The 27,434-nt window shown below is 47.8% G+C and overlaps 1 protein-coding gene across 5 annotated transcripts in view; it reads right to left on the bottom strand.

The window, feature by feature from the left end:
* The window catches only part of LOC137348259 (growth factor receptor-bound protein 7-like), a 197,306-nt gene that overhangs the window by 133,208 nt on the left and 36,664 nt on the right, over positions 1–27,434 (bottom strand). The window contains exon 1 of one of the 5 annotated variants that reach the window (XM_068013685.1): positions 18,434–18,573. The exons of 3 other annotated variants lie outside the window; for them this stretch is intronic. Coding sequence is in view for 1 of the 2 variants with exons in the window: in XM_068013682.1 (XP_067869783.1) it covers positions 18,344–18,374 (31 nt within the window). In the remaining variant the exon portion in view is untranslated. One more of the 5 variants, XM_068013682.1, reaches the window with a different exon arrangement.

Genomic DNA, 27,434 nt, shown 5'->3' with positions numbered 1-27,434 from the left:
AGCTGGTCCATGTTGTTGTTTATGCTCCACACGAGCCTCCTCCCATCCTTTTTCCACAGAACTATAGAAAAATTACAGCACAGAAAGAGGCCATTCAGCCCATCATGTCTGTGCCGGCTGAAAAAACCAGTAGCCCAATCTAAGCCCACCTTCCAGCACTTGGTCCGTAGCCTTGCAAGTTCCAGCACTTCAGGTGCAGGTCCAGGTACCTTTTAAATGAGTTGAGGGTTTCTGGCTCCACCACCGATCCGGGCAGTGAATTCCAGACACCCACCACCCTCTGGGTGAAAAGGTTTTTCCTCATGTCCCCTCTAATCCTTCTACCAATCACCTTAAATCTGTGCCCCCTGGTAATTGACCTCTCCGCTAGGGGAAACAGGTCCTTCCTGTCTACTCTATCTAGGGCCCTCATAATTCTGTACACCTCAATTCAGTCACCCTCAGCTTCCTCTGTTCTAAGGAAAACAACCCTAGCCGATCCAATCTTTCCTCATAGCTGCAACTTTCAAGCCCTGGCAACATTCTTGTAAATCTCCTCTGTACTCTCTCCAGAGCAATTATGTCCTTCCTGTAATGTGGTGACCAGAACTTTACGCAAATCTCCAGCTGTGGCCTAACCAGCGTTTTATACAGTTCCAGCATCACATCCCTGCTTTTGTATTCTATACCTCGGCCAATAAAGGAAAGCATTCCATTTACCTTCTTCACCACTCTATCTACCTGTCCTGCCACCTCCAGGGACCTGTGGACATGCAATCCAAGGTCTCTCACTTCTTCTCCCCCTCTCAATATCCTCCCGTTTATTGTGTAGTCCCTCGCTTTATTTGCCCTCCTCAGATGCATTACCTCACACTTCTCTGGATTGAATTCCATTTGTCACTTTTCCGCCCACTCAACCAAACCATTGATATCATTCTGGAATCTACAGCTATCCTCTTCACTATCAACTACACGGACAATTTTTGTGCCATCAGCAAATTTCCCAATCATGCCTCCCACATTTAAGTCCAAATCATTAATATATACCACAAACAGCAAGGGACCCAACACTGAGCCCTGTGGAACACCACTGGAAACTGCTTTCCATTCGCAAAAACATCCGTCGACTACTACCCTTTGCTTCCTGTCACTGAGCCAATTCTGGATCTAACCTGCCACATTCCCCTGTATCCCATGGGCTTTCATTTTTCTGACCAGTCTGCCATGTGGGACCTTGTCAAATGCCTAAAATCCATGTAGACCACATCCACTGCACTACCCTCATCAATCCTCCTTGTTACTTCCTCAAAAAGTTAAATCAAGTTAGTAAGCCATGACCTGATTGAATGGCGGAGCAGGCTTGAGGGACCGAATAGCCTACTTCCGCTCTTAATTCATATGTTTGTACCCTCCCTTAACAAATCCATGCTGACCATCCCTGATTAATGCGTGCCTTTCTAAGAGGCAGTTTATCCTGTCTCTCACACTATCAGCATATCTTTCTATTCCTTTCTCCCTCATGTGTTTTTCTAGCTTCTGCTTAAATGTATCTGTACCATTCACCTCAACTACTCCCTGTGGTAGTGAGTTCCACCTTCTTACCATCTCTTGGGAGATAAGTTGCTCCTGAATTCCCAGTTGGATTTATTAGTGACTGTCTTATATTGATGACCCCTAGTTCTGGTCTCCCCGACAAGTGAAAACATCTTTTTTATGGCTACCCTATCACACGTTAATCTTAAAGACTCTATCAGGTCACCCCTCAGCCTTCCCTATCTTAGAGAGAATAGCTCCAGCCTGTTCAGTCTTTCCTGATAACATCTCAGTTCTGGGATCATCCTTGTAAATTATTTTAGCACCTTCTCCAGTGCCTCCATATCCTTTTTGTAATATATCAGAAAAAGAGATTGCAGGGCGCTTGATTCACTTACAGATATCCTACTTGTTACTGGCCACTGTAATATCCCTGTGAGTGTAGCCATGGTTAATGATAGGGTAACAAACCTGACAGGGGAGAACTGCTGCCCACCATAGCCCCAAGACACAGACCCTGTCCAAAATGCGAAGGAGGGGGTCAGGTACATGCATTAGCACCTTACTCCTGTCTTGTCAGGCAGAGAGGCCCAGAACCTTCACCTGAAGGTCTCATCAGGCCTGTAGAAGAACAAATAATTAGCTTTCAGTTTCAAAATGAACCAATCGCCCTCCAGACACTGTTATTGATCACTGGATCAATCAGTTGGCATACGTTATGCTGGGACTGGCACAGGAATGTTCCATGACGTGATATGAGTGATGCTGGGTGGAAGGTCCAGACATGACCATCTTTGCAGAATTTAAAAAGCCGGTTAAACGGGGAATCAAAGAAGGACAAGCAACTTCAGCTCCTCCCACTCAGCCTGAGATTGGGGCTTCTGCCATCCTCTCTCTCCCATGGGAGATTGGTTAAGAAGGTAAGAGCCCATGGGATCCAGGGCAATTTGGCAAATTGGATCCAAAATTGGCTTAGTGGCAGGAGGCAGAGGGTGATGGTCGAGGGTTGTTTTTGTGAGTGGAAGCCTGTGACCAGTGGTGTACCGCAGGGATTGGTGCTGGGATCCTTGCTGTTAGTAGTGTACATTAATGATTTAGACGTGAATATAGGAGGTATGATCAGTAAGTTCGCAGATGACATGAAAATTGGTGGTGTCGTGAATAGTGAGGAGGAAAGCCTTAGATTACAGGACGATATAGATGGGCTGGTAAGATGGGCGGAGCTGTGGCAAATGGAATTTAATCCTGAGAAATGTGAGGTGATGCATTTTGGGAGGACTAACAAGGGAAGAGAATATACAATGGATGGTAGGACCCTAGGAAGTACAGAGGGTCAGAGGGACCTTGGTGTACTTGTCCATAGATCACTGAAGGCAACAGCACAGGTAGATAAGGTGGTTAGGAAGGTATATGGGATACTTGCCTTTATCAGCCGAGGCATAGAATATAAGAGCAGGGAGGTTATGATGGAACTGTATAAAACACTAGTTAGGCCACAGCTGGAGTACTGTGTACAGTTCTGGGCACCACACTATAGGAAGGATGTGATTGCACTGGAGAGGGTGCAGAGGAGATTCACCAGGATGTTGCCTGGGCTGGAGCATTTCAGCTGTGAAGAGAGACTGAAAAGGCTAGGGTTCCTTGGAGCAGAGAAGGCTGAGGGGAGACATGATTGAGGTATACAAAATTATGAGGGGAAAAGATAGGGTAGATAGGAAGAAACTTTTTCCCTTAGCGGAGGTGTCAATAACCAGGGGGCATAGATTTAAGGGAAGGGGCAGGAGGTTTAGAGGGGATTTGAAGAGGTGGTTGAGGCAGGACCCCTACAACATTTAAGAAGTATTTAGATGAGCACTTGAAACGTCATAGCATACAAGGCTACGGGCCAAGTGCTGGAAAATGGGATTAGAATAGATAGGTGCTTGATGGCCGGCACAGACACGATGGGCCGCAGGGCCTATTTCTGTGCTGTATAACTCTATGACTGCCTCTGCCAGCACCGCTACAACAAAGCCCACTTTCCCTCTCCAAAATTATCCTCCACTTTAAACTCTCGCCTCCACTGCTGCCTCCACACTCCCAGGACAGGTATAGCATTGGGTGAGATACAGATTAAAGCTCCCTCTACACTGTCCCCATCAAACACTCCCAGGGCAGGTACAGCATGGGATTAGATGCGCTGGCGACGTATTTTTTACGCCAATGTCACTGCCTTCAAGACAACACGCAGCTCCCGCGCCTCTCTGAGGCAGTTGCCTGTCTTTTACCGGGATCTATTCCGAGTCTGGAACATGGTCGCCTCCAGTCAGGGCGCTCCCCCGCTGGCGGAGGAGAGCGCCTCGGCTGTCCGGGCGGCCGCCTCCGGGGACATTCCGGCAGGCGGAGGAGTAGCCGAAACCCCCGGGACGCCCCTCACTGCGGGTGGCGAGGGGGCTCGGGAGTGCAGAGCGAACTGCTCATCGGATCCAGGCTCCGAAACCCTCCTCGGGAGCCGGTCCCGCACAACCCGAGCCACCTCTCGGAAATGCCCTCCGTGCCATTCCAATCGGCGCGGAGGGGTTTCCTGTACGGGCTGCTCCTGCACACTCTCCACTTCCTCGCCCTCGTCAACCGGCCGGACACACCCTGGCGGTCCGCGTTGCCATCTGGGGGCGAGGGGAAACCCCAATGGAGGTCTCTCTACGCGGGAGTCTTCCCCCTTTACATCGGGGACCTGGGGTGGAGGGTGCTGCACAGAGCAGTCCAGTGCAATAGACTTTTAAGTAGGTTCACGGACACCCAGGCCACCTGTACGTTCTGCGGCCTGGGCGAGTCCGTGTTCTACGTTTATACAGAGTGTGCGAGGTTGCAGCCCCTCTTTGAGTATCTGAAGGGGCTGCTCCTCAAATTCTGGTTGCACTTCAGTCCCACGCTCCTGATCTTTGGGCACCCGGTGCGGAGGGGCTTGGGCAGGGAGGAGGATCTCCTCGTCAGTCTGCTCCTGGGCCTGGCCAAGGTGGCAATTCACAGGTCCAGGTTGCGGGCCATCGGGAGTTACGTCCTCCCCGATTGCCTGCCCCTCTTCCGCGGTTACGTTCGCGCCCGGGTGTCCCTGGAGAAGGAGCATGCGGTGTCCGCCGCTACACTTGAGGCCTTCCGCGACCGGTGGGCACCGCAGGGACTGGAGTGCATCGTCAACGCCGAGAATGGCATTTTAATTTGAGTTTTTTGTTTATTTATCTGGTTTTAATAAAGTTATTTTAAAACTGTAAATATGTACATAAAGGGGGCCTGAGGAATAAAGGCCCCCTCGATGTGAAAAATATAAAAGGGGCTTGTGGTATAAAGGCCACCTTGAGAAGAAAAAAAAAAAAAACGGGGGTTAAATACAGAGTAAAGCTCCCTCTACACTGTCCTCATTAAACACTCCCAGGACAGGTACAGCACGGGGTTAGATACAGAGTAAAGCTCCCTAAAAAAAAGAAGAAAAAAAAAGAAAAAAAGAAAAAAAAAAGGACTGGAGTGCATCGTCAACGCCGAGAATGGCATTTTAATTTGAGTTTTGTTTATTTATCTGGTTTTAATAAAGTTATTTTAAAATTATGTATATAAATGGGGCCTGAGGAATAAAGGCCCCCTCGACATAGATTATATAAAAGGGGCCTGGGGTATAAAGGCCACCTAAAAAAAAAAACAGGGTTAGATACAGAGTGAAGAGAAAAAAAAAACTGGGGTTGGCTGCTGCCTGATTGGCAATACTGACTGCTGGATGCACAACGAGTTTCAGCTGACTGCTGATTGTGGACTGGAAGTTGGAAGCTGGAGGCTGTGTGACTGATGTGAGAGGAAGACTGAGACTTTAACGAGGGTTTTTCCATTTATCCCTATCTACAAAAGAGGAAAACAGGAGGTCAAAGGAACTGGCAGCTCTTGTGAGTTTGGCTTTTTGAAGCCCTTTCATTGATTGTTGTGGGGAGGGGGAAAGAAGAGACCTGAAGACCTTGGGTGGGGAAGTTTTGTTTGAACAGGGAGCCCCTGTGTTTAACAGCATTGAATAGGAGCTCCCTCCCCACCCCAACGAGCTAGCCTGGGATAGCTGGAGCTGCCCAGGTGAGGAGACTTTCTCTTTTCTGCTTTCCCACAACACCGGAAGCAGAGTGTGCCTGGGCAGTTTACAGTTGTCCCAGGTGAAGTCATCGTCCCCCCTCCCCCACAACCATTCACTGGAACCCTCCAGCAAAGTATTTGTGGGACAATGTTTTTTTATTTTTTTCTCTCTCTCAAACCCTATTTTATTCAATGGTGGGTGTGACTCTTCTACCCCATGGTTTCACAGTCCTATCCGGTGCTGGGGCCTTCCTATTCTGCTGCAGCCATCCCTATATCCCCATCACCATTTAAAACCTTGACACCAAAGCATGGGGTGTAGTGTTACACCCAGCCAACCACGATTACTGAGGCTTGCGATAAGGTGATGGTCGAGGTTGTCGGCCCCTCAGCCATTGTTGCAGCCTCAAAGATGTACGGGAAGGCAGTGTTTTTCCTGAAGACTGAGTGGGAGATGTCCCTGGCCCTGAGCAGGGGGCTCACCTTGGGTGGACCTTTCCTGCCAGTGGAGCCTCTGGAGGCCACTGCATAGCGTGTGATTCTATTGAACGTCCTGCCCTTTATTTCCAATGGGCTCCTCCTCCACCACCTGCATCATCAGGGGGAGGTGAGTTCGGGGATCACCCCAGTCCTGCTCAGTCTTCGGAAGAATAGCCTCTGACATGTCTACTCCTTCCACCGCCAGCTATTCATGCAGCTGACGTGGGAGGATGTCATGGAAGGACATTTTGCTGTTCAGTTCCAGGGCACGGCCTACCTTGTCTTCTGGACCTCGGACGTGACACGGTGTCATGCCTGCAAGGGGATGGGGCATGTTCGAAAGAACTCCACTCTGGCGGCCCAGGGTGGCAGCGCTGCACCTCCTCCCACCCCCCCTACACCTCCAACAGGCACTGCTCAGTCGGTTCTGGAGGCAGTGCTTTTCACGTCCACTGGATAATGTGGCACAACCCGAGCCTGAGCTCAGCCCAAGACCTGATCCCAGGAACAGACCTGCCCCAGGGCTGGGCTCAGTCCCAGGGTAACCAAGCAAAATCAGGATGTGGAGGCGGAGGCCTCTGATGACATGGAGGTCTCTAAGCCTCCACACCCTAGTGGGAAAAAGAGGAAAAGGCACCCCTTCACATAGGTAACACAGAGCCCTGAGGTGCAGGGCCCATCGGCTGGAGGGGAGCCGTCTCCTGATTCAAGTCCCCAGGTTCTCCCTACCACCACCAACATCAAGGCTGTAAAGCCTGGGCAGGAGCTCCCTACCCCTCAGGTTGGAGGGGAGCGGGAGACCCCTGTACATGTGGCCCATCCTGAGGGATCGAGTGGAGCCCAGCTTGTGGTGGGGGAGCCTGGGGACGCTCTTGGAGAAGCCTTCCCATGTGCCACTGGGTGGGGTGCCCTGAGTGGAGGGGAGGGTGAGGCCCTGAAGGGTTGGCCCTCCCAGCCAAAATCCACTCCCAACCAGGACATACCCAACACAGTTATGGTTGAAAATGCTGCCCAGTCTGTTGGGCTTGTGGGCGCTGGCAGGGCAGGAGATGGCCTCCTCTCTCCGCCTCCAGTCCTGACTCTGGCTGGATTTCCGGAGTCAGGAATTACCGTCTCTCCTGGGCCGCTCATTGAACTGGGGACAGAGGTGGAAGGGGGTCCTGAACCGTTGGTGCCCATAGGCTCCAGTTCTACAGAGGAACTCAGAGAGGACTCCTCTGCCATCGGTCCTGGGGGTGAGATTGTGACAGAGACGAGACGTCCGTCCCACAGTGTGTCAGCCGCTGGCGGTGACGACCCAGAGGTGGGTGGGGACTTGATGTGAGGCACGGAGGACGACCTTAAATCTATCACCAGTGAGGCGGTGGACTCCCTCGTGCCTCCCAACGTGTCTCCTCTCATCCCCACGGCAGAACTCTGGGACCTCCTCGTGGAAGCAGGGGTTGCCACAATAGGATTCAGCTGGCCCTTGGCCAGTGGTTGAGTTTGGCGCTGATCATCCAGTCCGTCCATGCCACCCTCAAGGAGACGGGAAGCGCGTGGGCGTGAAACTGGTTGAGAGGTGCCGGTTTAAAGTGTTCCTCAATGGGTTGTTGGGGGAGTGGAAGGCCAGGTGCACTTCCGCTCACTCCTCACAGTGAGGTGTTGGTGATGGGTTTCTAAGTACCTTTGACTGGAAGATAACCATAGCCAGCCTCAACATCAACGGCAGCAGGGGGTCTCACCGCAGATTTCACAATCTCTCAGTCCTCAGGGAAGGGAGATAAGCGGTGAGCTTTCTGCAGGAAACCCACACCGTTCCGGGAGACGAAGCCACCTGGCTCCTGGAGTGGCAGGGTGGAGTCTACACGAGTCACCTCACCCCTATTTCTAGTGGGGTGGCTATCTTGTTGGCCCCGACTTTTCAGCCGGAGATCTTGGGGGTCAAGGAGCTTGTGCCAGGCTGCTTGATTCACCTCGCCGTTCCCCTGGGTAGTGTGCGGTTCCACTTTGTGAAGGTGTACGCGCCCAGGCCCGGCGCGTTGCAAGCGCGCTTCTTTAAAGAGTGTCCATTTTCTTGAGCTCTATCAATAGCGGCGAGTGAATCATCCTCGGGGGGGATTTTAATATACCCTTGAGGTGAGGGATCGCTCCGGTCCCCAGCGAGGCCAAGTGTCTGTGGAGACGTTGAGATCAGCTCCCTCGACTTGGTGGACGTCTGGTGGAATCTCCATCTCGACTCCAGCGCCTTCTCCTGGAGGTCTGGAAGAGGAGAGTCCCGAATCGACTGCCTCTACATTTCGCAGGCGTACGTCTCCCGTGTCTTGGCGGCCTCTATGCGGCTGGTGCCGTGCTCGGACCACCTGGTGTGGGCGGAGTTCACTCCACTCCGCATGCGAGCGGGGTCCGCGTACTGGCAATTTAACAACCGGTGCTGGAGGACGAACGATTCCGGGACTCATTCTGTCGATTCTGCACTGACTGGAGAAGGAAGCAGGGGGGCTTCACCTCCTTGAGGCTATGGTGGGATGTGGGCAAGACTCACATCCGTGTCTTCTATCAGGAGTACGCGGAGGGGTCGACCAAGAGGCAGGAAGCCGAGATTGGGCGCCTAGAGAGGGAGGTGCTTGACTTGGAGTCCCGCCTCGGTCATGCCGTCGTGGACCCGGCCCGGTGGCAGGCGTACAAAGAGAAGAAGAGTGCACCTGCAGCTCAAAGGGTCCTGAGGCGCATATGTGAGGTTGCGGATCCAGATCCTGGAAGATTTGGACTGCGTCTCACCCTTCTTCTACTCGCTAGAAAAGTGGCGGGGGGTCCGTAAGCAGCTCATCAAGCTGCTGGCTGACGACGGATCCTCCATCACTGATCCGGAGGGATTGGGCCTTTTGGTCCGTACCTACTACGGCACGTTGTTCCTGAATATCTTTTCGAGACTCTGCGTGCTTTCGGACTCGGGCCACAAAATGCGGCCCGGGTCCAACTTTTATACACCGCCACAGAGTGTCTGGTTAAAGTTAACGGGTCTTTGACGGCACCCCTTCGCTTTGGGAGAGGAGTGCGTCAGGGATACCCCATGTCCAGCCAATTGTATACCATCTGCATGGAGCCGTTCCTGTACCTGCTTTGCAGGAGGTTGACGGGATTGGCTCTGCGCGGACCGGGCATGCGGTTTGTCCTCTCTGCTTAAGCCGATGACGTGCTCCTCGCGGTCACAGATCCCATTGACTTGCGGAGTATGCCCTAGTGCCAGCAGACCTTTTCTGCCGTGTCCTCTGCGAGGATCAATTGGGAGAAATGTGCCAGACTCCTGATGGGTCAGTGGTGGGTGGACTCCCTGCCGGAGGAGTTGACACCTTTTGCGTGGAGCACCACGCACCTCCTCTATCTGGGAGTTCAGCTCAACCCCGCTGAGGATGCCTGGCCAGCAAACAGACAGGAGTTGGAGGCAAAAGTCACCACTTGGCTAGCGCGCTGGACAGGACTGCTCCAAGTGCTTTCCTGCAGGGGCCCAGCGCTGGTCATAAACCAACAGGTGGCCTCCATGCTGTGGTACCGGTTGTCACTTTGGCCCCGCCCCCTGTATTTGCCACCAAGATCCAGAAGAAGCTCGTCGATTTCTTCTGGGGCAAAGGAAACACTGGGTCTCTGCCACGGTCCTGAGTATCCCGATTGAGGAGGGCGGCCAGTCGCTGGTGTGCGTCAACACCCAGGCTGCGACTCTCCGCCTTCGGACCCTGCAGAGGTACCTGTATGTCGAGCGTCCTCCCAGCTGGTGTGCGCTGGCGACGTATTTTTTCTGCCAAGGGCGCTGCCTCCAAGATGACACGCAGCTCCCGGTGGAGAACGTTAGCTGTGCCTCTCTGAGGGAGTTGCCTGTCTTTTACCGGGATCTATTCAGAGTCTGGAACATGGTCGCCTCCAGTTAGGGTGCTTCCCCGCCGGCGGAGGAGAGTGCCTCAGATGTCTAGGTAGCTGTCTCCGGGGACTGACCGACAGATGGAAGAGTAGCCAATGTCCTCGGGACGTCCCTCACTGCGGTTGACAAGGGGGCTCAGGAGAGCGGAGTGCTCCAGGCCGAGCTGACCCTGCTCAGCTGGAACTCAGGCCCCAACACCCTCCTCAGGAGCCGGTCCCGCACAACCTGAGCCACATCTCAGAAGTGCCCTCCGTGCCATTCCAAACCCCTGCGCATACTCTACTTCCTCGCTCTTGTCAGCCGGCCAGACACGCCCTGGCGGTCCATGTTGCCATCTGGCGGCAAGGGGAAACCCCGGTGGAGGTCTCTCTACGTGGGAGTCCTCCCCCTTTACTACTGGGACCTGGGGTGGAGGGTGCTGCACAGGGCAGTCCCGTGCAATAGACTTTTAAGCAGGTTCACAGACTCCATGCCAGCTGTACTTTCTGTGGCCTGGGCGAGTCCGTATTCCATGTATATATGGAGTGTGCGAGGTTGCAGGTCGAGGTCGAACTCCTGTTCGAGTATTTAAAGGGGCTGCTCCTCATGTTTTGGCTGCACTTCAGCCCACGCTCCTGATCTTTGGGCACCCGGTGCGGAGGGAGGTGGGCCGGGAGGAGAATCTCCTCGTCGGTCTGCTCCTGGGCCTGGCCAGGGTGGAAATTCACAGTCCAGGCTGTGGGCAGTCAAGGGGGCGGGGGGGGGGTCCATCCACCCTGATTACCTGCCCCTCTTCCGCGGTTACATTTGCGCCCGGGTGTCCCTGGAGAAGGAGCATGCGGTGTCCGCCGGTTCACTTGAGGTCTTCCGCGACCGGTGGGCACCGCAGGGGCTGGAGTGCATCATCGATGTCGAAAATGCTACTTTCACTTGAGTTTTTGTTTTATTTATTCAATTTTAATAAAGTTATTTATTTAAAATTTATATAAAGGGGCCTGGGGAATAAAGGCCACCTATATTAAAAAAAAAACGGGTTAGATACAGAGTAAAGCTCTTTTCTTTTATGCAGCAACAGCAGCAGAACAAACAGATCAATAACCCACACTCCAGCAATTTTTTCTATTTTTCTGTCTTTTTCCTACTTTGTCTTACTTGTCATTAAGCATTCATTGGCCTTCCTTCTCTCTAATGCTTGCATCTGTCAGTCACTTGGATTTTACAAAGGGCTGGGAGGCAGCCATTCAACCCATCGAGCCTTCTCCACCATTCAATTAGATTGTACCAATCTGTACCTCAACCCTACTTACCCACCTTGGCTCTTTATGCCTTAATGCCCTTACCCCAAAAAATCTATCTCACTCTTGAAAAATCCAATCGACCCCAAGAATCCACAATCTTTTCAAGGGAGAGAGTTCCAGATTTCTACGATCCTCTGTGTGAAGAAGTGCTTCCTGACATCACCCTGAACAGCCTGGCACGAATTTTAAGGTCATGTCCCATTATTTTTGATTCTCCCACCAGAGGAAATAGTTTCTTTTAATCTACCCTATCAAATCTTTTAATCATCTTAAACACCACAATAATATCACCCTTCAACTCTTATGGTCAAGGGAATACAAGCCTCGCCTGTGCAACCTGTCCTCACAATTTAGTCCTTTAACTCCTGGTATCATTCTGGTGAGTCTGTACTGCACTTTCCCAAAGGCCGGTATATCGCCTATTTTCTAAGGGTCTGTATCTCTTTGCTTCCTGCTCATTCATGTATCTGTCTAGATACATCTTAAAAGACGCTATCGTGCCCGCATCTACCACTTCCGCTGGCAACGCGTTCCAGGCACCCACCACCCTCTGCCTAAAGAACTTTCCACGCATATCCCCCCTAAACTTTTCCCCTCTCACTTTGAACTCGTGACCCCTAATAATTGAATCCCCCACTCTGGGAAAAAGCCTCTTGCTATCCACCCTGTCTATACCTATTTTTTAAGAACATTACAGCGCAGTACAGGCCCTTCGGCCCTCGATGTTGCGCCGACCTGTGAAACCATCTGACCTACACTATTCCATTTTTTCTTTTCATGATTTTGTACACCTCAATCAGGTCCCCCCTCAACCTCCGTCTTTCTAATGAAAATAATCCTAATCTACTCAACCTCTCTTCATAGCTAGCGCCCTCCATACCAGGCAACATCCTGGTGAACCTCCTCTGCACCCTCTCCAAAGTATCTACATCCTTTTGGTAATGTGGCGACCAGAACTGCACGCAGTATTCCAAATGTGGCCGAACCAAAGTCTTATACAACTGTAACATGACCTGCCAACCCTTGTACTCAATACCCCGTCCGATGAAGGAAAGCATGCCGTATGCCTTCTTGACCACTCTATTGACCTGTGTTGCCACCTTCAGGAACAATGGACCTGAACACCCAAGTCTCTCTGTACATCAATTTTCCCCAGGACTTTTCCATTTACTGTATAATTCACTCTTGAATTGGATCTTCCAAAATGCATCACCTCGCATTTGCCCTGATTGAACTCCATCTGCCATTTTTCTGCCCAACTCTCCAATCTATTTATATTCTGCTGTATTCTCTGACAGTCCCCTTCACTATCTGCTACTCCACCAATCTTAGTGTCGTCTGCAAACTTGCTAATCAGACCACCTATACTTTCCTCCAAATCATTTATGTATAACACAAACATATCGTCCCTGTGGTGCAGCCCCCAGAGCTGAACACAGTTACTCCAGATGGGACCAGAACATTGTACAACTGAACTTCATCCTCTTTGTAATCTAACCCCTTGAGGTAAAGCCCATTCTCTATTACTCTGTCAGTTTGGTTCAGTTGGTTTCATGTCATATCTGGGTCACAAGACTGTGGTCTTGAGATCCATTTGGGTTGACATTGTAGTGCCAGTGAGGGAGTGCTGCTGTGTCAGAGTTGCCCAGCTTTGAATGAGATGTTAAACTGAGGTCACTTGGACTTGTACCAGGACGTTAAAATTTCCACTGCGCTATTGACAGAAGAACTGGGAGTTGTCCGGGTGCCTTGGATAGCATTCCTCCCTTAACCAAAACCATAAAATAGGGCATACTAACTGATTGTTCATCTCGTTGCTGTTTGTGGAATCTCATTGTGTACAATATAGATGCAGCATTTACCTAATAACAATAGTCACTGCATTTCAAACATAATTGCATGTGGAGTGCAGTGCAATACTTCAGAGAGAGGATTGGAGCAAAACTGCTGCCTTTTCTTCCTCTTTCTATTTTAAGTTCTTCATTTCTCAGTGGGATGGTTCTCTTGCAGCCAGAATCCATAATGATCTCTATTGTCCCTTCGCACAACCCATTGAGGGCTGGGCCTATGACCTGTCTTAGTGACGTAACTTAGGTGTGTGTGACTTACTGAGGGTGGCAGGGCCTAGTGAAGAACCAGTTGTACAGGTCAGGCTGGTTTCTGTAAATTTACCACCAAGGCCCTCATGGGCTGTCAATAAATGAGCTGGAAACCCTCAACTACCCCAGGGATTGTCAATAAACCTAACTCCACTTCATCCAAGAGACTGCTGAGTCTTAACAGAGATTTAATCTTATCTGGGGCTATTTACTCGAGAAAAGTGAAGATTATAGGGTGAACCAATATTGAACTTTAAAATTATGAGAGTTTTAATGGAATAGACGTAGGAAAGATGTTTCCACATGTTGGGGAGTGCAGAACTAGGGGAATTAAATCTAAAATAGTCCATAGTAAATGCAATCAGGAATTCAGGAGGAACTTCTTTACCCAGAGAGTGGTGAGAATGTGGAACTCACTACCACAGGGAGTGGTTGAGGTGAATAGTGTAGATGCATTTAAGGGGAAACTGGATAAATGCATGAGGGAGAAAGGAATAGAAGGATATGCAATAGGATGAGGGAACAACGGTGGGGGAGGCTTGTGTGGAGCATAAACACCGGCATGGACCAGCTGGGCCGAATGGCCTGTTTCTGTGCTATAAATTCTAATTATCAGTAACGACAGAGTACTAAACCTAGAAAGCTACATTAAGTTTGAAAGAGATATAGTTCATTCTGTAACTAGGGTCTTAAATCTGAACAAAGGAAACTATGAAGGTATGATGGGCAAGTTGGCTGTGGTGGATTTGGAAAATACACTTAAAGATTTGACTGTAGACAGGCAATGGCTACTATTTAAAGAAGTATTACATGGACTGCAACAAATATACATTCGTCTAAGACACAACAGGAAAGATGAATCAACTGTGGCTAACAAAAGAAGTTACAGATTGCATTAGATCAAAGGAAGTAGCTTATAAAGTTGCCAGAAAAATTGGTAAACCTGAAGATTGGGAGCAATTTAGAATACAGCAAAGGATGACCAAGAAACTGATAAAGAAAGGGAAAAGAGAATATGAATACAAGCTTGCAAGAAACATAAACGCAGACTGTAAAAACTTCTTTAGGTATGTGAAAAGGAAAAGATTAGCAAGGACAAATGTGGTTCCATTACAGGAGAGTTTTTAATGGAGAATAGGGAAATGGAAGAGAAACTAAACAATTACTTTGTGACTGTCTTCATGGAGGAAGATACAGAAAATCTCACAGAAATACTAGGGAACAAAGGGACTTGTGAAAATGAGGAACTGAAAGTAATTAGTATTAATAAAGAGGTAGTACTCAAAAAACTAACTGGATTGAAGGTTGATAAATCCCCGGGACCGGATGAGCTACATCCCAGAGTGTTGAAGGAGGTGGCTATAGAGATAGTGGATGCTTGGTGGTTATCTTTCAAAATTCGATAGATTCTGGAAAGGTTCCTCCAGACTGGAAAGTAGCAAATGTAACCCACTATTTAAGAAAAGAGGGAGAGAGATAACAGGGAATGACAACCTGTTAGTTTGATGTCAGTAGTAGGGAAAATGTTAGAATCTATTTTAAAGGATGTGATAACTGGACACTTTGAAAATAATGATATGAATGGGCAGAGTCAACATGGATTTATAAAAAGGAAATCATGTTTGACAAATTTGTTGGAGTTTTTTGAGGATGTTACTTGTAGCATAGATAAAGGATGTGGTGTATTTGGATTTTCAGAAGGCTTTTGATAAGGTCCCACACAGGAGGTTAGTAAAAAATATTAGAGCACATGGGATTGGGGGGAATATACTGGTTAACAGACAGAAAACAGAGAGAAGGAATAAACGGGTCATTTTCAGAATGACAGGCTGTTACTAGTGGGGTCCCGCAAAGATCAATGCTGGGCCACAGCTGTTCACAATCTATACAAATGAATTGGATGTGGGGACCAAAGGTAATATATCCAAATTTGCTGATGACACAAAACTAGGTGGGAATGTAAATTGTGAGGAGGATGCAAGGAGGCTTCAAGGGGACTAGGACAGGCTAAGTGAATGGACAGGAACATGGCAGATGGAATATAATGTGAATAAGTGTGAAGTGATCCACTTTGGTAGAAAAAACAGAGAGAGTATTTCTTAAATGGTGAGAGGTTGGAAAGTGTTGATGTCCAAAGAGACCTGGGCGTCCTTGTTCATGAGTCACTAAAAGCTACCATGCAGATGCAGCAAGCAATTAAGAAGGCAAATGGTATGTTGGCCTTCATCACAAGGGGTTTTGAGTACAGGAGTAAAGAAGTCTTTCTGCAATTGTATAAAGCCGTGGTGAGACCGCACCTGGAGTATTGTGTATAGTTTTGTTTAGTTTAGTTTAGAGATACAGCACTGAAACAGGCCCTTCGGCCCACCGAGTCTGCGCCGACCATCAACCACCCATTTATACTAATCCTACACTAATCCCATATTCCTACCACATCCCCACCTGTCCCTATATTTCCCTACCACCTACCTATACTAGGGGCAATTTATAATGGCCAATTTACCTCCCAACCTGCAGGTCTTTTGGCTTGTCGGAGGAAACCGGAGCACCCCGGAGAAAACCCACGCTGGGAGAACTTGCAAACTCCACACAGGCAGTACCCAGAATTGAACCCGGGTCACTGGAGCTGTGAGGCTGCGGTGCTAACCACTGCGCCACTGGTTTCCTTATCTAAGGAAGGATATACTTGCCATAGAAGGAGTGCAGCGGAGGTTCACCAGACTAATCCCTGGGATGGTGGGATTGTCTTATGAGGAGAGAGTGAGGAAACTGGGCCTGTATTCTCTAGAGTTTTGAAGAATGAGCAGTGATCTCATTGAAACTTACAAAATACTTACAGGGCGTGACAAGGTAGATGTGAATAGGATGTTTCCTCTGACTGGTGAGTCTAGAACCAGGGGACACACTCTCAGAATAGGGGCAGGTCATTTGAGACTGAGAGGAGGAGGAATTTCTTCACTCATCTTGGTGGTGAATCTTTGGAATTCTCTACCCCAGAGGGCTGTGGAAGCTCAATCATTGAGCATGTTCAAGACAGAAATTGATAGATATCTAGATACTAATGATATCAAGGGATATGTGGATAGCACAGGAAAGTGGTACTGAGGTAGATGATCAGCCATGATCAAATTAAATGGCGGAGCTGGCTAAACAGGTTGAATGGCCTCCTCCTGTTCCTATGAACACACAGAGAAACAGAAATCTTTCTGTGGCTGAGCACTTTCCCAGGAGCCCTGGCTGTGCTAACAACAGGTTTCGGCACAGTGGCGCAGTGGTTAGCACCGCAGCCTCACAGCTCCAGCGACCCGGGTTCAATTCTGGGTCCTGCCTGTGTGGAGTTTGCAAGTTCTCCCTGTGACCGCGTGGGTTTCCTCCGGGTGCTCCGGTTTCTTCCCACAAGCCAAAGACTTGCAGGTTGATGGGTAAATTGGCCATTATAAATTGCCCCTAGTATAGGTAGGTGGTAGGGAAATATAGGGACAAGTGAGGATGTGGTAGGGAATATGGAATTAGTGTAGGGTTGGTATAGATGAGTGGTTGATGGTCGGCATGGACTCGGTGGGCCGAAGGGCCTGTTTCAGTGCTGTAACTCTAATAATAAAAAGGACCACATACTCATCTCAACATACATCTCCAATATAACCTTGTCTGTCATTAATTAAAAACTATTGCTGCCTTCCACAGAGGGTGAAATTGGTGGGGAGCTGGGGTGTAACCTGGCAATAGCAATTCGGTGCTCATTTACACCACACCTAATTTCAGTTTCTATGACTTCAGTTGGATGGGTTGTTTAACAGGCGCACAATTTGCTATTGCCCACTTTGCAGCCAACCTCACAGACTCAAGCTCCCTCTACACTGTCCCCATCCAACACTCCCAGGACAGGTACAGCATGGGGTTAGATACAGAGTAAAGCCCCCTCTACACTGTCCCCAATCATTGCCTCTCTACACCAATCTGATACTTCTTGCCTTCCCAAGTTGTCCTGTGTGTTCTGTGTGTGTGAGATACTAAGTTCCGGGCAAACTCTCCCCTTGTGGGCTTTGATGTGGAGCTTTGTGCCTGCAGGAATAGATATCAGGATTGACTTGCTTTGCTAGGTATAATTTTAAAAATCAGTGGAAGGAGAGTTACCATTTGTGCTCGATTTTGCAAAATATGTTTCCAACAGTTTTGTCTTTAAGACCAATTATTGCTGGGTGGGTTTTGTGTTGTAAGCCGCTGACCAATCAAAACTGAGATGTCACTGTACAAACTCATCTCATATAGACCTCTCACAGCCAGGAGAAAGAAATACTCAACTCACTGTTCCTCACTCCCTTTGAACCCAGAAGTAATGAGGAACCAGTTTCTAAGCCATGCAAACCTCCCCCCACGAGTCTTCCTCTTGCTACATTCTGGAGAGTTCCTTCCTTCCCACACCCCTGTTAACTCTCAGAATGGAAGTGCCATACCTAGACTGGGAGGAACGTAAGGACAGGTGGACCCCAGGTTCTGGGACCTGTGATGTCAGCCCTGGTGATAGTGTGGGGAACAGCCTCTCTGTGAATCGATCGCTCCAACAAAAGCAGCAGACTTTTGAGTCAATTCCATTTCCACTCATCCCCGTGGCAAATTATGGTGTGGTGAAGTGGCACAGCAAATTGCCACCTCCCGCCTCACCTCTGCCCACACTGATTGGGTGTGGTGTTGATGCTGACCAGGGATACATGACATCAAGTGAAAGCTGTGTCCTGTCCCACATCCAAACCCCAAAAGCCCTCCAACAGAATCTCTAGGACCTGTTGTCCAGAATTTCTGCTGACACACTTTTACCATGAATGTTTAGCCTTGGTCCTTCCTGCAGGAGTCAAGTGCTGGCCTGGAACGTTCCAGTAAGATGAGAACCTCCCTGTGTAATGATTGGAGGGGTGTGAGGTAATAAGAGGATGCATGTGAACACAAGATATTGAATCTTTTCCACGGGCTGTCTACTTTCATTCTTTCATTCCCACCTGTTGCAGTGCAGTCTGCAGCCAGAAACATCGCTAACAGTAATCACACTTCTCACCTACGACATCCCCATGAGTAAAACTGCTACTCACAAGAAGCATTGATGGGTCGGCAGGTGAAGAGACTGCTTTCTGTGAGGCACTGAGAGATAGTGATCCTGTGCTGCACTTCTTGAAGTGTGGAATTTGAACAGGTCACATTGTCACTTTAAGACTCAAAGGCCTTCCTCTGCCAATGATCTTGAGGTGACCACACTGACTGTGAGCAACACTTTCTGTTCCTCTTTAATTATTAACACTCTGCCTATGAGAGAGAAAGTTCTAGAATGTTTGCCTGCCAACATGCAGCTACAATTAGGATCAGCTCCACATCAACCCACAGCTGCTAGAAAGCAAGGATTCTGACAGACACAGTTTTCCCTTCACTCCCACTCAGATTCTCAATCCCAGCTCAGTTCTGAAGGCCCAAGACAAAAAAAATGACTCTGATTTAAAGCTCACCCAGATTTTGTTTAGAAATTCGATGACTTTTACCTAGAGCTAGAGTTTGTTGTGTTACTGAATGAATGATTAAACAGGTTGTGGTACAAAGATTTGTAAAGGAGCTATTTATATCGACATGCTTGACCCAAACTGAATATTTCTTTCTCAATCTATTACTTATTTATTAGAATGTAGAGTCAGCAAACAGCAGAGTAATGTTATAAAATCAGGTCCTTATTAAACATGCATAGCAATGCGGTATTTGAATTTATTAACACATGTTAAGTTTGCAAGTTGTAACTTATAGAAATCAATTCTATATTCATGTCATGGAAATGTTTATTTCAAAACCAAAAGGGCAGCATTAATGTTGAAAGTCAGCTGTGGTTCAGTGGGTAACACTCCCAGCTCAGAGTCAGAAAGTTGCGGGTCTACGTTCCCTTCCAGGATTTGAGCACAAAAGTCTAGGCTGCTACTCCAGTGCAATACTGAGGACGTGCTGACTTTTGGGTGAGATGTTTAAACCAATCCCCTCTCAGGTGGATGTAAAGGATCCATGGCCACTATTTTGAAGAAGACCAAGGGAGTTATCCCCAATGTACTGGCTAATATTTATCTCTCAATCGACATCATCAAAACAGATTATCCAGTCATTATCACATTGTTATTTGTGGGATCTTGCTGTGCACAAATTGACTGCTGCGTTTCCTACATTACAACAGTGAGTACACTTCAAAAGTGCTTAATTGGCTGTAAAACACTTTGGGATGTTCCTTTGTCATGAAAGGCGCTATACAAGTGTAAGTCTTTCTTTTTTGTGTATGAACCATGCTGAGGGGTCGTAGATGAGGTCATCCACCTAAGAAAGATAGATCAGAGTATTTTCTAAATGATAAGAAGCTTGGAACTGTGGAGGAGCACAGAGATTTAGGGATCCAAGTACATAAATCTCACAAAACTAGTGGACAGGCACAAAAATAATTTAAAAGGATATGTTGATAGGGAGATGAAATAGGGTGGGAGGTGGCTTGTGTGGAACATAAACACCAGCATGGACCAGTTGGGCTGAATGGCCTGTTTCTGTGCGGTACATTCAAGGTAACTCTATGTAAAAAAAACCTATTGGAATGTTGGCCTTTATCTCAAAGAGGCTGGAATATGAAGATGGGGTAGTTATGTTGCTGTATGATCACAGGCCCGAGGGGCTGAATGGCCTACTCCTGTACCTCTGTAGTTAAAGAAATGTTACAGCCAGGTAAGGAAGGGGTCTCAGGTTCCCCCTTTTGCCCGCTCTCTGGTTTGACCACAAAAGGGTTTATCCTTTTTACACAGTGATTGAATTTACCACCGCAGTGAGTGTTTGCTCCTGCTCCTCTAATATAATTTCCAAAGAACCAATCAGACAGGTTTTCTTGAGTTTAAACAAGAAAGATGTAAGTTTATTATCCTTATCACTCTAAACCGGTTAAAATTAATAAAAATACACTCCGCATCCATACACACATTCACACGAGAGTTACACACATACACACATATACAAATAGATTACAGAGAGCAAACAGTTGAGTAGTTGAAGTAGAGTCCAGAATAAATGGAATTTAAATACAGTTTATCAGTCCCAGAGTCCTTAGTTGAAATAGTAGCCCTGAAGTCCTCGTTGGGCCACGAGCACAGTTGCGGGCTTGCTTCTCAGGCTCCGGCAGGCAGAAGAGGGGGTTTGATCCTTGTCCCCTAGTTGTTGGCTGTGCTGGTCTGTAGGCTTGAGGCTTTATCAGTTGCAGCCGAGGCTTCTCTGGATCTTTACTGGAGAAAGAGAGAGAGAGCTGTTCCCTTGATGGCTTATAGTTACTGTGCTCTGCTGTCTAAGTACCAAAGCTTACAACCTCCTCCGAGCTGCCCAAGCAGTCACATGACATTACCAAACCTCTTTGTGTTTTAATGAGATCCTTCTGGAATTTTCTCTGAGCTTCAAGGTTTTGCCTCTTAGGCTGTCCAGTCACACTTGGTGGGGGGTGTTGGCTCTTTCAAAGTCAATGGGTATTGATGGCCTCTGACGACTGCATTGATAAGGCCATTTCAGGTTATTTAATCAGAGAGTACCCCATTGTTCTGGCTAGGTTGAGTCAGTCATGTTGTCTCCAGGCTACTCTGTTGATGTTTCATATGTAAATTGAAGTGGCCATCTTGGCTGCCAACTTTTCTTTTTCAAAGTTATTTGTAAGAATTTCCAGTAAAAGTCTCAGGCAAAGTTCCAACCGATGAAATTAATATTTCCCATTTGGCAAGTAGGGTTTTCATAACAAAAGGCTGTGGTTAGAACCCGTCTGAAACACTGTGATCAGTTCTGGACACCACACCTCAGGAAGGATATACTGCCCTTGGATGGGTGCAGTGCAGATTCACCAGAATGATCCCAGGGCTAAAAAGGTTAGATTATGAGGACATGTTTCATAGACTAGATTTGTATTCCCTTAAGTATAGAAGATTATGGGGTGACCTAATTGTGGTGTTTAAGATGATTAAAAGAGATAAACTATTTCCTCTGGTGGAAGGAGTCCAGAACAAGGGGGCATAACCTTAAAATTAGAGCCAGGCCATTCAGGGGTGATGTCAGGAAGTACTTCTTCACACAAAGGTTAATGGAAATCTGGAACTCTCTCCCCCAAAAAGCTGTTGAGATTGGGGGTCAATTAAAAGTTTCAAAACTGAGATTGATAGCTTTTTGTTGGTAAGGGTATTTAGGGCTAAGGAACCAAGGTGGGTAGATGGAGTTAACATACAGATCAGCTGTGATCTAATTAGATGGCAGAGCAGGATTGAGAGGCTGAATGGCCTCCTGCTGTTCCTACATTCCTATGGGCCGTGTACACACTCTGAAGTGTCGTCACTGTTGTAATGTAGAAACTGTGGCAGCCAATTTATGCACCGCAAGCTCCCACAAATAGCAATGTCATAATGACCAGATCATCTGTTTTTGTGATGTTGGTTGAAGTATAAACATTGACCAGGACACTGGGGAGAATCTCCCTACTCTTATTCAAAAATGTGTCATGGGAGCCTTTACATGCACCAATTGGGCAGATGGGGCCTTGGTTTAACATTACATCAAAAGACAGCACTTCTGACAGAGCAGCTCTCCCTCAGTACTGTCCCTCTTACAGTGCAATATTCCATCAGTACTGCCCCTCCAATAGTGCAGCAATCCCCCAGTACTGACCCTCTCCAACATGCAGCGCTCCCTCGGTACTGACCCTCCGACAGTGCAGCACTCCCTCAGTACTCACTCTCCGACAGTGCAGCACTGTCTCAATTCTGACCCTCCGATGGTGCAATTCTCCCTCAGTAGTACAAAGGTATGGAGGAGAACTAGAAATGGGGCTTACAGAGGGTAAGGGGGTGTTTGAAGGGTGTCTGACATTCAACATGAAGGCTTTTACAAGCACTTAAGAGTAAAAGGAGAGTCCGTGCAGGACTGGGCCCATGTATCATAGAATGTTCCAGCACAGAAACAGCCTATCCAGCCCATCATGTTTGCTGCAGTGTTTTTATTCCACTCTCCTCACTCCCCATACCCTTTAATATTTCTCTTTTTCAAGAAACTGTCCAGTTCCCTTTTTAAAAGAATGTGTGGGTTCTGCTTCAACAGTGGTTTGTGAGGAAGGATTCCACACTCTGAGCATCTTTTAAATTATTTTTATGGTTGTCCTAAATCTGTTCTGTTTCTTCATCTCATCATTAACCTTCACCAACTTGGAGACCTCAACAAGGTCACCCCTTAACCTTCTCAACTCCACTGAAAAAAGCACTAACTTCTCAAGTCATTCTTCATAACCATACCCCATCATTCCTGATAACATTCTAATGAATCTACAGAAACTTTCCATTGCTTTCCCATCCTTCCTATAACACAGAACACACTACACAATACTGCAAGTGTGGCTGGACTGAAGTCTTGTATATTACCTGTTACGACCAGGTGAGAAAGGAATCGAGGCGTCCCTTTTAGTCTTCACCTGGTCTTATTGCAATAGGGTTTATGTTTTTAAACACACTGTGTTTTGAGCTCCCTCTTGGTGAATCCTTGTTCACCATTTTCCAATTATAAAGCAAAGAAATTAGCATAAACAGGCTTTCTTAGGTTTAAAGAAGAAAAGTGAAATTTATTAAAATTTAAACTTAAACTCTAATATGGTTAACCCCTACGGATATACAACGCTCCCATGCTCGCATGCACACGCGATACACACATGCAAATAGGGACAGAAAAGAGCAGAAGAAAAATAAAGTAGAGAGGTTTGAGGCAATATCAGAAGAATTTCTTGTTTACTGTGCTTCGAGCTCACTGTATTGCTTTTGTAAGTAGTCTTGCTTTTCGTTTGGGCCCAGTATTCTTTTTAAACCTTGTTCACTGTAGGAGACGTTTCTCTCTTGGGGTTAATGTGTCTTCAGTTCCGTGAGAAAGAGATGACAGCAGACAGGAGAGAGATGTTCTCAGTCCAGGAGCAAACAGCTTACTGAGTTTTATAAAACTGTGGCAAGTTCAAATTCAAAAACGTCCAACCGCCAGTTAGTCATGGGACTAAACTAGTCTGACCAGGTCTTCTATATATTGGAGAAGCAGGAACTGGGTCCTTTGTTCCAACAAAGTCTGCTAGTATGCAAAAAAGGCCTTCCCGGTGAGGGGTCTTGCAATTCCTTAAGACAGGCCCTCTTTTCTTCCCAGCAGCAATTTTAAGTTTTAATGTTCATGTAGCGAAATAATGTGTGCCTCATTCTTGGCAGGTGGGGGCCTGCATAACATAGAACCATAGAAAAATTACGGCACAGAAGGAGGCCATTCAGCCCATCATGTCTGCGCTGGCCAAAAAAACTAGCCGCCCAATCTAATCCCAACTTCCAGCACCTGGTCCGTAGCCTTGCAGGTTACAGCACTTCAGGTGCAGGTCCAGGTACCTTTTCAATGAGTTGAGGGTTTCTGCCTCCACCACTGTTCCTGGCAGTGAATTCAGACACCCACCACTATCTGGGTGAAAAAAATTTTCCTCATGTCCCCTCTAATCCTTCTACCAAGCATACGTCTTAGAAGTATGGGAATTGCTCAAAAGAAGATCAGGATCCATCCAATTCATCCTCTACCATTGGGCAGTCACATAATACAATGATAATGGAGTTTGTGACCAATCACAGTGATCAGTCGCTATCAAGGAAAACCCCCAGTCGAGGAGAGCTTTGGGAACCAGAGATCCAAACTTGCCTGTTCCTCCCGAGCACGCTGCACTCACCACACGTGTCCCAAATTACTCATATACTCCATCCTAAAATGTTAATTTTTGAATGAAATCAATCTCATTTGTATTTGAACATAGAACATAGAACAGTACCGCACAGTACAGGCCCTTCGGCCACGATGTTGTGCCGAACCTTTAACCTACTCTAAGATCAAACTAACTACCTACCCTTCATTCTACTATCATCCATGTACCTATCCAAAAGTCGCTTAAATGTCCCTAATGTATCTGCTTCTACTACCACCACTGGCAGCGCATTCCACGCACCCACCACTCTCTGTGTAAAGAACCTACCTCTGACATCTCCTCGAAACCTTCCTCCAATCACCTTAAAATTATGCCCCCTGGTGATAGCCCTTTCCACCCTGGGAAAAAGTCTCTGGTTATCCACTCTATCTATGCCTCTCATCATCTTGTACCCCTCTATCAAGTCACCTCTCATCCTTCTTCGCTCCAATGAGAAAAGCCCTAGCTCCCTCAATCTTTCTTCGTAGGACATGCCCTCCAGTCCAGGCAGCATCCTGGTAAATCTCCTCTGCACCCTCTCTAAAGCTTCCACATCCTTCCTATAGTAAGGCGACCAGAACTGAACAAAATATTCCAAGTGTGGTCGAACCAGTGCCTTATAGAGCTCCAGCATAACCTCGTGGCTCTTAAACTCAATCCCCCTGTCAATGAAAGCCAACACACCATACGCCTTCTTAACAACCCTGTCAACTTGGGTGACAACTTTGAGCGATCTATGGACATGGACCCCAAGATCCCTCTGTTCCTCCACACTACCAAGAATCCTGTCTTTAAGCCTGTATTCTGCATTCAAATTCGACCTTCCAAAATGAATCACTTCACACTTTTCCAGGTTGAACTCCATCTGCCACTTCTCAGCCCAGCTCTGCATCCTGTCAATGTCCAGTTGCAACCTACAACAGCCTTTCACACTAACCAAAACTCCAATGAGTCTCCGCTTTTACTGTCTCCCTAGCGACTTTGTTCCACAGATTAACCACTTGCTCACTGAAATTTCTTTCTGTAGATTGGTTCTGTATTCACCCACTTTGTGTGCTGGCCGCGTCCTTTGGTTTTACCTCCTTTCTCCTTTATTCTTCTTTCTCTAAATAAAACCATTTACCTTTGCATTGGCCATTTCTAAATGCATGTTAATTGCCTGTGTATCTGCACTCTAAGATTCCTCTGTTCCTATACTCCATTTAAAATCGGATATTTAAGGTTTGTGCAGATTTCTTAAAATTTATTGTATGATTTCACATTTTTGTTCAGTGACCTGCTCCTCCTCAGGACCTCCCCATGTCCTTTCACATTCTTTACAATATTTGTCACAATCTATCATCTCCCCAATTTGCCAGAGGTAAATTTCAATTATGTTCCATGAATTCTTGAGTCATAGAGTTATACAGCACAGAAACAGGCCCTTCAGCCCATCGTGTCTGTGCCGGCCATCAAGCACCTAACTATTCTAATCCCATTTTCCAGCACTTGGCCCGTAGCCTTGTATGCTATGGCGTTTCAAGTGCTCATCTAAATACTTCTTAAATGTTGTGAGGGTTCCTGCCTCTACCACCTCTTCAGGCAGTGCGTTCCAGATTCTAACCACCCTCTGGGTGAAAAACTTTTTCCTCAAATCCTCTCCAAACCTCCTATCCCTTACCTTAAATCTATGCCCCTGGTTATTGACCCCTCCGCTAAGGGAAAAAGTTTCTTCCTATCTACCCTATCTATGCCCATCATAATTTTGTATACTGAGTCCACATTATTTATGTGTTGAGCAAATTAAAGTGACCCCTAAACATGGAATCCTGTGGTTCACCACATCTTTCAATTAGTTTTACAATAACCCTTTACTCTCTGCTCTTAAACCATCTTTGTACCCTGGTGACCATTTGCCCTTTAATTCCATCTGTCATTACCTTTGCCATGCATTTCTTAAATTATTCTGTTCCTGTCTTCTCACTTTTCCCTCGGAGAGCAGTATGAAGCTGAGGAAGAATTTGCAGGCTGATTAACAGTCTGACAGGGTGACGATGGTCCTGTACGGCAGGAGGGGTTTATGGGCTTGTACAACCCATACATGGCATGGAGGGGGGAATGTCTTAAAGGAGAGGGGCAGGGAGGTAATTCCAGAGCTTGGGTCTGAAGGCACAGCTGCTAATGGTGGAGCTATTAAAATCAGGGGATGCAAGAGACCAGAATTGGAGGAGCACAGAGATCTCGGAGGGTTGTGGGGCTGGAGGAGATTACAGAGATAGGGAGGGTTGTGGGGCTGGAGGAGGTTACAGAGATAGGGAGGGTTGTAGGGCTGGAGGAGATTACAGAGATAGGGAGGGTTGTAGGGCTGGAGGAGATTACAGAGATAGGAAGGGTTGTGGGGCTGGAGGAGATTACAGAGATAGGGAGGGTTGTAGGGCTGGAGGAGGTTACAGAGATAGGGAGGGTTGTAGGGCTGGAGGAGGTTACAGAGATAGGGAGGGTTGTAGGGCTGGAGGAGGTTACAGAGATAGGGAGGGTTGTAGGGCTGGAGGAGGTTACAGAGATAGGGAGGGTTGTGGGGCTGGAGGAGGTTACAGAGATAGGGAGGGTTGTAGGGCTGGAGGAGGTTACAGAGATAGGGAGGGTTGTAGGGCTGGAGGAGGTTACAGAGATAGGGAGGGTTGTAGGGCTGGAGGAGGTTACAGAGATAGGGAGGGTTGTGGGGCTGGAGAAGGTTACAGAGATAGGGAGGGTTGTGGGGCGGGAGGAGATTACAGAGATAGGGAGGGTTGTAGGGCTGCAGGAGATTACAGAGATAGGGAGGGTTGTGGGGCTGGAGGAGATTACAGAGATAGGGAGGCTTGTGGGCAGGAGGAGGTTACAGAGATAGGGAGGGTTGTAGGGCTGGAGGAGATTACAGAGATAGGGAGGGTTGTGGGGCTGGAGGAGATTACAGAGATAGGGAGGGTTGTGGGGCTGGAGGAGGTTACAGAGATAGGGAGGGTTGTGGGGCTGGAGGAGGTTACAGAGATAGGGAGGGTTGTAGGGCTGGAGGAGGTTACAGAGATAGGGAGGGTTGTGGGGCTGGAGGAGGTTACAGAGATAGGGAGGGTTGTAGGGCTGGAGGAGATTACAGAGATAGGGAGGGTTGTGGGGCTGGAGGAGATTACAGAGATAGGGAGGGTTGTGGGGCTGGAGGAGGTTACAGAGATAGGGAGGGTTGTAGGGCTGGAGGAGATTACAGAGATAGGGAGATTTGTGGGGCTGGAGGAGATTACAGAGATAGGGAGGGTTGTGGGGCTGGAGGAGATTACAGAGATAGGGAGGGTTGTGGGGCT

This window comes from Heterodontus francisci, chromosome 33, assembly GCF_036365525.1.
Source record: "Heterodontus francisci isolate sHetFra1 chromosome 33, sHetFra1.hap1, whole genome shotgun sequence".
Lineage (NCBI taxonomy): Eukaryota > Metazoa > Chordata > Chondrichthyes > Heterodontiformes > Heterodontidae > Heterodontus > Heterodontus francisci.
Note: the sequence above shows the minus strand (reverse complement) of the source record. Positions and strands in the feature narration are given on the sequence as shown.